Here is a 15,114-nt window from a genome sequence, read left to right as displayed (position 1 = left end):
AGTGTTGCAAATATTTATGTTTGTGACATATTCAACAACTTTAAAACTTTGGTGAAAGATCATTTTTACTATCTATTCTGCAGTGAACCGCGTGGTAGGTGAGACCTCGATTCAAAAGATGGATGATTTAGAATCAAGTTGAAAAAGCAGAGCAAAGGGTCTATTACTGAAAGGGGAGAGAATTCTTCATGCCTTAGTTTATGATTCATATTTTCAATTGTAAAGATTTACTTTATTTAGTGGAATACGTTGTTTTTGAATGACTGCATCTACGCCACTCCTGCAGGGATTGATAGTTTTTTTTACATGTATATTGTCTTTTATCTTGTTCTGTATATGGTACTGAAACAACATCATGTGCCTTTATTTGTGCTCTTCACCTGTTTATCCCACAATCTAGTTTGGAAGATCTATATGGCATCAAATATTTATTGTTTCATTTATTGGAATAATATTTGTATTTTTGATTGTCCGTATCTTTCTATCTTGTTAATTAGGTGAACATTTTTAAGTAAAATTTCAGTTTGTCTTGGAAACTGAATGCATGTGAACACACAATGCAGGTTGCATCCAAGCCTTTCCTATGACGATTCAGTGAAGGTTTTTTCTTGATGTTTGAAAGCAAACAGTGCTTAACATCATGAATTTCACCTTATTAATTACAATCAATGTGCACTTTACATTGTTATTACCTCTTAATATCCTGTTTGAATGCAAAACATTCTAATGAAGTTACTCACTACTTCAGTATATTTTTATTAGATACTTTTTTACTCTTACACAGGTACTTATTTTAATGAGTACTTTTAATTATACTTGAGTCATTATGATTATAAAGTAACAATACTTTTACTTGAGCACTGTTTCTGTTTACTCTACCCACCACTGGATCAGATAAACCCCCGACCAGCCCATCTTGGCACGCTCCACAAGCAATTCACTATCCAGTCTGGCCAGAGGAGGTAGCAGGACTTATTATAACCTCTTATCTTGTACACACATTTATGACTGAAGTGTTTTTTAAAAGTGTTTTTATTTGGACCCCAAAGCAGAGAATGACACAGGCAGGTAAAAAATAAATAGTTTATTGCTCAACAAAAGACAAAAAGGAGCAGGCAATGGAGGCAGAGAGCATGCTAGCTAGTAGATTCCCAGGGACGGCACGAGGGCTGAGCACATGGGAAAAAACTCTGCACTGAAGACAGAATTGCAGGCGAGCAGCAAGGCACACAGGATTACCGAACGAGACAGAATTATCTGGCAGAGCAGTGGAGTGAAGACCAGGCTTTTAAGGGCAGGTTGATGAGCTGAGTGGAGGTGGGCCTTGTTTGCTGCAGGAGAAGCCAGCCACGCCCCCTACTACACACATACCCTGCAGTAGGAAAAACAGAAAGGGGAGGGGGAGAGAGAACACACAAAAACCTACAACAAAACCAAAACCAACACAGGATCATTACAATACTGTTAATTAGGACAATTTAATTTCACACATTTTTAAAAAAATGACATCATTGGCATGTCATGATCGTGCTGTATCGTGCTGGCTGATCGTGATAATAATGGTGGATCCTGTATCGTGTTGGCATCTGATAGTGGTGGTGGACCACGATCGAGGTGGCTGCTGACCATGGACTATGATTACAACAAGACTGCTTGATATATAATATTTCTCCTCAGATACTTGACCATTACTGACATAATCCATCAATTCATTGACCTTCCATTATGCTACAAAGTGTTTATTCTTATCAATGCTGCTAAAACCTTTATCTTGATGTTCTCCTTTACACGTGACATCTATTGCACTTCTGTCCGTCCTGGGAGAGGGATCCCTCACATGTGGCTCTCTCTGAGGTTTCTACATTCTTTTTACCCTGTTAAAAGGGTTTTTAGTAGTTTTTCCTTAATCTTGTTGAGGGTTAAGGGCAGAGGATGTCACACCTTGTTAAAGCCCTATGAGACAAATTGTGATTTGTGAATATGGGCTATACAAATATATATATATATATCTGTGTTTTAATCAAATTGAATTTTTGGTAAAGATTTGATCTTTAATCATCTATACGACTTAATGATAATATTTGTCAGCCCAACAGCAGTGTGCATCCGGTTTTCCGTTGTACATTTTTAAGCTGATATCAATATATTTCCCACCATGTTTCATGTTGAAAGTATTCCCTCGCAGCCACAGTCAGTCTGGGAAAGTCCTGACTGTAAGTGATACTCATCTGCCATGTCAGGCTACAAAGAGGCCCATCTGTGTGCACCAGGGCTGCACAAGTTCATCTGGGGAATTTTCCTTGACTGGCTGATCCCAGGCTCCCAGTCAGGCTTCAGAATCAGCAGATTTGGCATCATTACTAAAAGATGGCAGCAATGATCTAAGCCTCCAGGTCAGCATTTTTTTCATTTTGCCAGAAGGAACTTAGTTGTTACTCTATCCTTCATCCCATAAAGACATAACAAATAACCCCTTCTTTGTAAAAGCCTGCAAACTATTAATATGTTTGCTATAGTGAACATCACTGATCAAGTGTGATTTGGTCCTCGACTGCTATTGACTTATAATCGACAAGAACAAGGACAAATTTAAAACTGGATTTATCATGAACAGGCCAGGGAAATGAAGTTCACCCTGTATTTTGTATCTTTTCAGATCTGGAGATGATTCTCAAAATTAGATGTCTATTAATACAATCTCCTTGTTTTTCCCATCTTCACATTTATTGTGGTGAATGATCTGTATTGATCTCATCTTGATCACCTCTCAAAGCCATTTATAGTACAGTTTTGCAATATAACTCACATACTGCCGGCACAGCAGTCACAGGCACAAAGGCATGCACAAGGACACAAAGGCATGCACAATGGGGGAGCTGGGGATAACGTATGCTTAGTGGACTACCCGCTCTATATGTTGGGCCACAGCAACTAAATTCCCTCAACAAACATTCAAATGTTTTATGGATCATGAACCTTTCAGCCTGTTTTCTGACCACAAAGGATTTTACTGTTGTCATTTAGACGAATGATTTAGAGACAGATCATATTAGGAAACCTAAATACTGACATACTATGAAATTATTAAGGTGTTATATCGAACAAGGTATTAAACACCACTTCATCTGTCAAATGTAAGTTCAATATTCACATTGCTTTTCATTCTGATCTAGTCTCTATCACTCTGTATCAACTCCTTGCAGCGAGCTGTGATCTAGGTGAGTTAATCAGAGAGCTAATCAGAGTTTTCTCACTATAAACAGCTGTCTGCCACAGCTGGAAATGACATAGATGTGAGGGGTGAGTACTAACAAAATAAATGAATTGTCAACTGTAAAATAGTTCCAACAATGTGTTTCTGTTTTGTTTGCTTGTTTGTTTGATTGAGAACATCTCAATGTGTCTGTCCCCATCAAGAGTAAATTAAATATTAAAAAACATATTAGCTAGCTTAACTAGCTTAGTTGTTGTAAGTGTACACAAAGGATCACTTCATCAACACACCCATTTCATGTTGGTGTAAGATATTTATTTTGTGTTTAGGTCTGACAACCCTCAGGCCTGTAAACCTGTATAAAGACCTATTTCCTGGATGCATCCATCCCCCATCGTTTCCCCCCTAACCTCACAGAGCTGTGGCTGCTGCATTTTCAATGGAATGTGTAGCTCAGCTGGAGCCAGAACACCCTATCATGGCAGAGCAATAAGCTCAGTGTGCACAAGTCTATTTCTCTTATCAGGCAAGTCACCTTACACAATTACACTGACGATGCACTCGGGCTGCACTCTTTACTGCCCAGAACACTATTAAACATTTAGTCAATATTAAGAGGGAATAAGTGAGGTCTTTACCTCTAACAGCTCAATATGACCATGAGCCACCTACTTGGCTGACTGCTGAAAACTCACCTTCTAGCCTCTGTTGAGGAACAAACACTCCAACCCCAACCACTGCAGTTAACAAGACACACCCTCAGTCTTCCCTATATATAGTGAAACTGTGACTTTGTTTTGCTCTACTACAGTTCATTATAGCCCCTAATGATGGCAGGAAGGGGATGCAAAAAGAAACAGGCTCTTAAAATATTGTCACAACAAAAAACAGAGAGATGTCAAAGATCGGTGGGATCCGTGTAGCTAATGGTTATTTATAAGTGGTTAACACATTGTTTATGTATAAGTTATAAGCTATAGGTAATTCAGAACAATTGTAATGACCTGAGTAAAGCTTAAAGTGGTGTGCTCAAGTACAATGTGTGTCCAACTAATCCCAACTGCTCCCATTACTTATTACAGTCTTATTAGTCCTCAGCATGAACAACTCACTAAATAGAAAGAGTGCACACTGGCTGCTCCTGTTGTCAGCTTGAAGCAGAGTGGCAAATCTCAAATTTACAGCAACATAAATATGCAGCCTGAAGCAGATTAGGTGTCAGTGCATGCTGAATTGATGTCTGTTGTTGTGGTGAAAAAAATCTGTCTGATTTGATTTGACCTGGTTTGAAGTGCCTGACAGGGTTTCACCTTGATTGAAGTTTTTGGGAATGCTGCAGGAATGTTGGGCTTGACATAAAACATGGACCAGTGACAAGATGAGAGCAGCGTTCTGTGTGTGGACTTATTTCTCAGAATGATGAACTATTGCTAAATGGTTTTAAACCCCAACCATGAAACAAAGATGGGAGCAGTTGGTAACATTTTGAAGAGTTTATAGCAGGGCCACACACACACACACACACACACACACACAAACACACACACACACACACACACACACTATTTCTTTTGTTACAGATATATACATTTTTAGGTTTGGTGTACCTTTATTTATTTATATATGATAAGCTGGTACGCAACTTATCAAGATGTACCATGTTCTGTTCTAATGTTGTGGATGTGTGTAGGTTAGAAACAATATTTTAACTTAAATTAGAATCTGTATTTTATTAGTATGACTGCAGTGCTAATATAGAATTTGTTTTACTTGAGCTATCTGCAAAATGTTACCCTTTTCAACAGGAACATAGCTCGGAAGTTTTTCACTTTATGGTTAACTCAATCCAAAGTGTAAATTGAAAATGCTGTTCTCCCAATAATGGAGCAGTCTACCCTCTCAATAAACTCTCGACGAATGTGATATATAAGATGCCTTTTAAGGCAAAGTATTTCCTTTTTGAGAGTGAAAAAGATCAATTTCTTTAACTGAATGAAGTGAATTAATCAAGTGCTCTATGAAGAGCCTGAGCTGAATATTAGAGGTTTTCTGAGGTGGCAGGTATAAAGCTGTTAAGCTAAAACAAAATGATAGGCTGTCCCATTAAACATAGCACTTTTTGAGAGTTCAGAATGGATTCCGCAGTCCAGTTTGTTAGTTTTTCTCTCTTTCCTCTTTTTTAGTTTAAAGCACCCAAAGCTTTTTTACACTGAAACTAGGCGATGTTTGCGCTCATAGGTTTACATTCCATGGAGGACAAGAGGATGACTAGATTTTTTGTTACCGGGAAACTGATAAAGGATGAAGCAGAAGTGGACAGATTGGACGTCAACACACTTTTATTCTGCCCGAAAGCTCCCTGTGAGTGACAACCAATCTGCTGCAGCATAATGACAGTACTACTTTATTTCAACTTTATTACTTTATTCCAATCACAGTAAATAGAGACTTCAAAAAAGCCTGATAGTCCCTCCTCTCTCAGATGTGTGGCTCTGCAGCCATCACATACTGTAGCTATATTTGCTGTGAAGTCCTTTCATTCACTACAATCACAGAGATCATGCATGGATATTAGGTGTCTTGGGAGGGGTTCAAATTCCTACATGCATGATAAACATTGGTAAGTTGTTGCAGAGCACGTCGAAGTGTTCTCTGTAAAGTGACCACGCCATCTGAGAAAACATGGAGCTTATAGGGTGTCAGAGTGACAAAAAGGTTTTTCTTTCACTTCCCCTCTTCAAAGAAATGCCAGGGTACTTGTTTCGCAGCTCTATGGGAAAACAGTGACTGTCTTCTCCGCAACTTAGTGGGCAGACACTACATGAACAAAGTTGTTGCTTCTCTTGTTTACCAAAAAGAAGCCCTAACTTGTATTTAATTGTAATTGCACAGCAAATTCAGTTTTTCAGGGGAGAATCTACCAACGGTGAAATTGGCAAGCACATGTCTGGGAAGTTCGATTAATTGTTACACAGACAGATACTAAAACAAAAAGTTGTCAGTTTCAGGAGATGCCCAACTATACAGGATAAACTGGTACACAGCCATCTTTGACCTAACACCTAACAAACATGATTGGGTCCAAACCTAAGGTGTCCTACAAATGTAACCACTGCAACCACTGCACAAATGTCAAGCAGACTAAGACATTTATGGACTGTACAGCTCGAAAGGAATTCACCATTAATCATTACATTAACTGTAAAACAACATTTGTGATCTATAGACTAGAATGTCCTAGTTGCATAGTTTTTTACATCGGGAGAACAGAAAGACGTTTCCAGGACAGACTAGCAGAACACAAACATGCCATTCGCACAGTTAATGTCAACTATCCCATGGCTAGACATTAGCTGGACTTCCATAACAGTTATCCATCCACACTGTCAGCCTTGACCACATCCCTGTTTCCATTCAAAAAAGGTGACATGCAAAGTAAACTTAACCAACGGGAAGCTTTTTGGAACCATAAATTACAGTCTACAAAATACCCAGGCTTGAATTTAGATTTTAGTCTGTGTAGTTTTTCAACTTGTTTTTGTAACCAGTCATGGTTTACATTAGGGATGCACCGATATGGAAATTCTTGGCCGATACCGATACCGATATTTAAAACAACAATCTAGCCGATAGCCGATACCGATACCGATATTTGTTTATTACTTGCATGTGGCCTTCTTGGTGTGTAACGCCGGGTTTACACCGGGCGCTGAAGCGCGCCCCGCGCCGCGCAGCGTTATTCTCAGCCGCAGCCGCCTGGCTGTTCACACCGGACCCGCATTTCGCCGGTCAGCCCGTGATTCTCCGCTTGTTGTTGTATGTAACCCGTTCAATGTCGGGTGTCGGGGGTAAATGATGTATTCTCCAAGCAAGCCTTTAGCCCCCCCCTCTCTCTCTTTTTATCTATATGTCTGCTTGTGTGGCTGTAGTGGATGGGCAGAGGGGGACATTTAATTATGTGATTGGGAAAATTGGGAAAATTAAAACTCCAGGACAACAGAAGGGGAATACAAAGTATGGGATGCATATTTGATCATTTATATCATATCAAATATGTCATTTATATCGTTTAAAATCATTTTTCAGTCTGTTTCCTGGCGCGATACGCTCGCTCGCACGCCGAAACCATCGGTGAAGGGCGCTGGCGCGGCGCGGCGCATCGCAGCCCATGTGAACCGCACAAAGGTTTAACAGGGGGGGGGATGGGAGGCGCCTGGCTTTCCTTGGCGCTGCGCTGCGCGGCGCGGCGCTTCAGCGCCCGGTGTAAACCCGGCGTCAGTGTACCATAATCTGGATGCCAGATTGGCAGGCTGCAGAAAACATACCAATGAACATCGGCCAATGTTATTGGTGAAAGTCAAGTTTATTACCGATACGCCGATAGCAGTAAACGAGGCGAATATCGGCCGCTACCGATATACGGCCGATACATCGGTGCACCACTAGTTTACATGTATTATATTTTTCTGTGATTAATTTGTGACTAACATGTTGAGCTAAACTGAAAAAAGTCCTTCCAGACCGAACTCAGATCAGGAGCCCTCTACAAGTGGGGGTCAAAAGATAGCAAAGCCAGAGAGTTCAAGATAATGTGACAAAGAGCCTTTCATCAATTCATGCCAGGATACTAGTTTTGTGTTCATCTTAACAGGCCCAGATTTTACACTGAGTGAGAATAGCTGCTTTCAGACTTGCACTGACCTCCAGAGATCCTCTGCAGTTCTATGTGTTAACATAGATGTCCGAGGGAAAGCCTTTCTGGAGACCTTCTCCACCTGGCCCCCTAATATAAAGTCATCAGAAAGCCCGCAGAAGTTGATTTGAGAACACAGCAGGGGATCCCCCGCTGGATTCACCATGAGTGAGTAAGTATAGGTTGATGTCGCTTGTAACAAGCAATAGACGCACAAATGAAAAAATAAATAAATAAATACCTCAGGATGAAAAAACCGAGCGATGCACAAAGAAGATATGGATGAAGATGGCAAGAGAGTTTTTGGTGATAAGAACCGACACTGGTGGGATCTCTGGGGCACAATTCATTTGTTGCATCCTGTCTCCGCCTGCTACACCACCCGTCACCTGAATCTTCTGGAGAATTTGTTGCTGTTGTGAACCTGTGTGTAGATGTGCAGAGAACCTCCTGCTATGTTGTGCATGTGTGACAGGCAAACTGCAGAGAAACTCTGAACTCAATTCTCTGGAGATCCTCCAGGGGACATGTCTGGAAACAGCTTATGACAAACAAGTCTTAATTATATTAATTATTATGATGCACCACTATACATTTAAATTTGTGAAATGTATTTACATTTTTGTAACACACTGATGTCGGTCTGCCGAGGGATTGTTTCAGTGTGGACAAACTTAAATATAAGGTGCCATTTTGCTCAGAATTCCCCATGGTTCTGTCAGAGGCAAATGATGGCCTTGTAGACATGTAATCATTACAGCCATTACTAAGTATTAGTTAGAAAGTTTCAGTCTCCTTTGTGACTAGATGATAAACTCCTTTCCCAAACTGTCATCTTGTCATATCATCTGCTGCTCTGCAAGGATCACATCAGCAATGACAGTGTTCAGTTGCAAACACATGTACTGTGTTCATGAAACAAACACACCAGGCCAAAGTCTACCTTTCTCCTTACTGCATATGCATTACATGTAAATCTGTGCAGATGAGGAGGGAGGCAGGTTACTGTTATGTAAAATTCTCTGCCTCAGTAAATCAGGTGTGAAAATAATGCAGATGGTTGTAGTGGAGAAATACACGCACATCAAATATAGTGCACTTGTATGGTGTGCTTATCATAAGCAATATCGCTACTAATAATGTATTAAATATTTGTGTGGAGATGTGGAGGTGAGGGGGCTGGGAGAGCACCTTCACCTGCACCACAGAGGATCAAGCAGCGCAGGTGAGAGCTGTTAGCTGTCAAGAGGAACACACGCAGCAAGCAAAGAGGACAAACACAAGAGACAGAGACATGAGTGACAGAAACTGAGCTGCAAAGCTCAGGAAGTTTAAGTTTGACTTTTGAATTTGTGTTTACTGTTTAGATTAATAAAATATGCTGCAAAGCGACACCTTTGTCTCAGGCTGTGTGTGGGAGAGCCCCGTGGCATGGTCAACTGCCACACTGGCACCAAACGTTGGGCTCCACGCAGCCAGAGATGCGGACCAACAGGAGGACATGGCGCTGGTACGAGTGGCGGAGGAGTTACTGGCCACCTACTGGGAGCAGGTAGCGAAGAACAGACGGCGACTGGAGGTGCTCCAGAAGCAGGCGGCGAAGAAGACTGCGCTGATGCTGTACCCCAAAATGCAAAAATTTAATAAACTTAGAGGTCTAAATAAGACTTCTCAAAACAAGTGTTGCACTGTTTACTTCTGTTTACATTTATACCCTCCTTGGAGGGTTCCGTTAAATTGTCCCTTCGTAATGAGTATCGTGGTTTTAAAGGGACAAGTTTGGGATGAGGCCAGTGTCTGATGCTGAACAGTACAGGGAGACAATATGCCTAACATGTGAATCCTCTACACATGTAAATGCCACATATTGAGGTGTTGTCATCAACATGAAAACACCCATTGACCCTGGTATTTACTGGACAGTTACAAATGCATTGTGTTTAGTGTATGAAAGGGTTGGAGCAGTGGTACTCTCTGTGTGTTCTCAGCAGCATTAACAGGGGTGTGGGATGAGATTTTCAGCACAGGATTTGATTATGTTTCATCCATAATTTGGCAAGACTGACACTAACCACCGTAAACGATTTAGATTATGTGAGGATGGTTGAGGCTTTTCACTGTGAGAATACATTTCACTCGGGGTGAAATTGCATTGCCCCTGCTCTCGTTCACACAGATCCATGACGACAAAATCCATTGAGGGATTAGTCACGCTTTGGCCCAGCAACATTTAAATTACAGCTGGGTTTGGCTGTGATAGGATTCCATTGGGAGAACAAGCTCTTAAATGCCATCATCTCCTAATCACGTCCAGCTGTCGTGATAACAATCTCTGTTTATTTGTGTCTTTGTCACAGAGGACCAGATCCCTCATGGTTTCCCCACCATAGACATGGGGCCCCAGCTTAAGGTTGTGGAGAGAACGCGTACTGCTACGATGCTGTGTGCAGCCAGTGGTAACCCTGACCCAGAGATCTACTGGTTCAAAGACTTTCTACCTGTGGACATCAGCAGCAGCAATGGACGCATTAAACAGCTGCGTTCAGGTAAAGCAATCATCTTTACACACAGGTTTGTGTTCAACACTTCAGATGTTGGGTTTGATGTTGTAACACTATGCAAGACTTGCTCGGTCTTTCATATTTACAGTAACTTTGGCTGGGTGTCAAACTTCAACGCATTTTTGATATGTAATAAAAATGGTTCATACTTTCTAATAACAAAAGCTGTTGATTATTAAATCAAACATCTAGTTAGGCTAAGTTCTAATGGAGAAAAAAAACATTTAATGTACATGATATAAAATAGAAGCAGCAAATTGTCACATTTTAAAAGTTGGAACCAGAAAATGATTAACACCTTGATAAATTACTTACTGATTATGACATTGCTTTAAAGTAAGTTTTTATTGATGAATTAATCAACTAATTATTTACATTTCAAAGCTTATTACTTTTGAAAATTAGGTCTATCAGCATTACTATTAAAACATTTCAAAATGTACCCAGCCCCAGGGGAACTGAGCGGGTGAGTCCTGTGACTGGTGACTGGAAATTTAAGGGAACCACCATAAAAACATCAACTGAAGGAATAATTGGGAATAATTATGAGGGACGAGTTAAGTAGAGTTCCATAGACTATACAGTCCATAGACTATAAAGGTTGATGATATGACAGCTCCTATAAGTGAAGCCAAAACATTAGGAGTGTCCCCTGGTACCTGGCTGTAGTAAAGATGAGAACCCCCGCCCCCTCCATGTTAGTAGTAGTAACCAAGCAAAAAATCAAGCTCCATTTGCTTTTAATTAGGTGCTTAATATAGTGATTGACAGCTGATATTGACCAGTGATTGGCCAGATGGTTGTATCTTTAGGATCTTGATACTGCAGCTCCATTTCCTGATCACCACTGCACAGACTCTGGCTCACCAGTGCAAGATGGCAGCACCCTTGTCTGGTCACGGTTACAGTAATTGATAATTCTTATGTACAGCAATTGGTTCTAGCAGCTTTTGGTGGCCCAACACTTTACTAAGATTTTTTTTTGCCAGTTTTTCCTTTAATCTTTCACATGTCTGTACTTTATCCTGTCTGAGGATATGTTTTCAAGGAGCTATATTTTATTACATATGTATGCATTTCTGTAAAAAGGCCAACATAGCAAAGAACATGTAAATATCATTCCCATAACATATTTAAAACCAGTTGAATAATCTATTTTATAGCTCTAAATGAGACCATACATTCATTTGTGGAGGGGTATTCCTTTCATCAAAAATATATTCTGAATGATCTGAAAGTTGATCTACCTAATTTTCATTAAGATAGTGAGCTTATTAAGTGATTTTTCCACATAGTTTTAGCTGAGCAGCATCTGTGTGGGGAAATTGGCATGTCATCAGTGCTTAAGACAGCACAGACAATGGAATATTAAAGCACAGGCAGCCATGCGGAACTGCTCAGTGAGGTGGTGGCCTGAGGAGCAGAGAGGGCATCTTTCTCCACAAAGCAGAGCTGGATTGCTGCTGGCTGAATAACTGCTCTCCATACAACCTGTCAGCTACCCTTTCTCTCACTGTCAGTGAGAAAATAGAAATGTTTGCTTTTTGCCTAAAAACCTCAAGCACCTACACAAATCTGGAATGGCTGTCCATTGCCAATACGAATCTGATTTCCCCTTACAAGGCAGATGGCCCTCCTGTGGTTGCTCTCCTCTCAGCACAGGCACAGGAAAAAGCTAACAGGCAGGCCAAATATGCCATGTATTATAAACCGAACACCATGGCAACTTGTTTCGATTTGGCTCCCATTGCCTTCATGGTCATCATGTACAGTCCCCTAGCAGCCAAGCACAGATTGTGACTTCCCTTTATAAAAAGACATGAGTCATCCTGTACTAACAAGTGAAATATAAAGTTGTTTGTCAGTTCAATGTATTTGTTTCAATAGAATGATTTAGATTAATCATGAATTAGTGAAAATGTTTCAATTTAAGACCTTTGCTTTCCTTTAGAGCCCTGAAACTCCACTTTGTCTGTCAATAAGTGCAACCAAATAGTTTCCATCAAGGAGTGAGGTGATACTGACCCACTGACTCATTCACTGACTCGTGAGATACTTGACCAACAAGCACAGTGGCTCCTGTTTCCAGGATCTGATCGTCAAAGGGGACTGGGAGAGAAGATCCCCACGATTAGTGTGTCAGGGCAAAGCTTCTCTGTGGTAAACAATGATTAAGACTTCAAGTCCCTGAGGCAGCCAACAGATGTCCAATAACAGCAATAAATACATATTTAAATCATTGACAGCAGGACAAGTCACAGAGGCAGTTGCATAAAATTGGTCAAAATCAAACCAGCAAAGAAAGAGCTATTCTGACTTTTAATTATTATTTTTAATCAAAACTAAATAATCTAGTCACATTAAGCAAAAATATTTAAATCTTCGTTGAGTTTAGGAACATATGCACATAAACTGTAACTTGTCAGTTCCACCAGGAACCATGGAAAACATATCTTGTAACATGCTTAGTTCTACTACCCATGGAAAGAGAACAGATTGTAATGTATGGAATCAATAATCAGTTGATGAGGTTTGGTGTTAGGTGTTTTGATTTCATAATAATTTTTTGGAAATAGCAAACAAGACAAGCACTGGATGCAACTTGTGCATTTCCAGTCACTCAACTGGTGTGAGAAGGGCATATGATGTTCCTATGTGAAATCTAAAGACTGCAGATCCACTGCTACATCCTGTTTTGATCGACCCTACTACAGAAAAACATCCTTCCAATCCAGACATTGTGAAAATATAATAAAGTCCTATTATTTTTCACAATGAACCTTGAAATCTGTCATGACACCCTGATTCCATGCTTAAGTGGCGTAGATTTCATCTGGCTCACTGGCAGCTGTGAAGGAAAGTCATGGCAGGTCCCAGTACTGCCTAGCCCTCTGAAAGCTGCTGATGTCCCCTTCATCAGGCCCCAAGGGACACACAGCTTCTAAGGCCACCCCCTTCTGCCATGTCTTACCACCTATCTGACCGGTCTTTGTCTTCCTCTTGACTCAAGAGCAGCATGGTTTATTATCCAGATCACTGGCATCTGTATAGTAACCATCCCTTGCTCTTCCCTTGGCTAACCATGTCTCAGTGGCCAGAGTAATGATCACTTACATCAGGGAAATGCAAGATTAAAGAAAGAAATGCTCCTACTGTCTTACTGGAATGAATAGTACCAGGGATGAACCATTGATTGAATTGTGATTTGAGTAAAATGTTTAAATCAATTACATCAACGCAATTTTAAAGTAGTGGCTGACGAGTTGTAAAAAGGGAAATGTTTAGGTGGTGAAGGAGAAATTCCTTTTGGTTCAGCAGTTAATGTGCTTAACTGTAGCTAAGAGTGGTGTTCACATTACCTTCCATCAATGCACTTGATTCCCAAAGTGTTTTTTACCATTCTGTATAATCAAAATAAAATAAAAAAATCTATATATACAGTCTGACATAATATAAAAATAGCCTTATGATACAGCTGCAAGGTTGATTTTTGTTTTTGTCAGTTAGGAGGACAGCTCTGAATACAATACTCACAATGCTCAGGAGCTGTTTCTATGCATTTTAATTGTTTGTAAATGTTATTCTAGGTGATAGGGATGTTGATCAGGATTCTCTAGGATTCATGTAGTGAAATTGAACTACAGACTAAGCAGTGAAATATGCACATACACACTCACCAAAGGTAGCAGTTGGTCATCATTACAATAAAGTGCCAAACAATGAGGCTGTCAAGATTTACTTTTAAGTTAGACACAGGGTAGACAGACCCCCACAATAAGCAGCTATTTTAGACATTTGTGATCAATCTTGGTCCAATCTTAACTTTTTTAAACTATTTTATAATTTCAACTTTCAACAAAATATATATGATTAAAATTGCAAGTGCAGTATTGATTGACATATTTTTCTTCAAGCCCAGGGTAGTCTGCAGGAAAAATGGGGCCACATCATTAGATGACCCATATAATATGATTATGCCTATACAAATCTGTAGTATGCTCATTTGGAGCTTGATAGTCCTCCAGCAGTGTGGCAGCAACATCACAGTGCATTGAAAGGCATTAGTTTTGTTGAAATACACCAGAGGGAGAGAAGGCAGTTTGTTTCCTTCAGTGCTTTAGTATGGTCCTGTTGATCTGGTCTATATGTCAACATCCCTAGCTTTCTTTCGTGTATTGTTATGGCAGGATGAAGGACACAACAAGATATTTGAGTTAGAACCCAAACAGGCCTATGGTTGGGGAAATAGGGCTCAGGTGCTTGATAGTCAGGTGTTGTCAGGTGTGGGGAATAAAGAGCTTTATGATCAAAACATGATATTAGCTCTGTGGCGCAAACAGCTACGTGCGTAATACAAATAAGCATCATGTGACAGTAAATAACCGGATGCACAAATGATGGATGTGATGTGATTTATTGTATTAAACAGCTTGTGGGGGAAATAACGCAATGTTTATGAAGGAAAATCAACACATTCTCATTTGTTGTCATTGCTTTAGGTTGAAAGTAATAATTTACCTCTCTCAGCTAATGCTTTGACATCACATAATGTGTTATATATTTACAGATGAGTTTATAAACAGGGTGAGAATACATTTCCCTCTCTGCTTTCCTGCCATTCTTGTCTTTCTCTGATTTATTTTTTC

General features: G+C 40.2%; 1 protein-coding gene across 1 annotated transcript in view; it reads left to right on the top strand.

Moving 5' to 3' along the window:
• The window catches only part of ptprfa (protein tyrosine phosphatase receptor type Fa), a 186,420-nt gene that overhangs the window by 59,085 nt on the left and 112,221 nt on the right, over positions 1–15,114 (top strand). The window contains exon 4 of the mRNA XM_035177244.2: positions 10,265–10,453. Coding sequence (XP_035033135.2) covers positions 10,265–10,453 — 189 coding nt within the window. The remainder of the gene's footprint in view (positions 1–10,264; positions 10,454–15,114) is intronic.

Source organism: Hippoglossus stenolepis, chromosome 14, assembly GCF_022539355.2.
Source record: "Hippoglossus stenolepis isolate QCI-W04-F060 chromosome 14, HSTE1.2, whole genome shotgun sequence".
Taxonomy (NCBI): Eukaryota; Metazoa; Chordata; class Actinopteri; order Pleuronectiformes; family Pleuronectidae; genus Hippoglossus; species Hippoglossus stenolepis.
The sequence above is the reverse complement of the archived record's forward strand: the minus strand, read 5'-3'. Positions and strand labels throughout refer to the sequence as shown.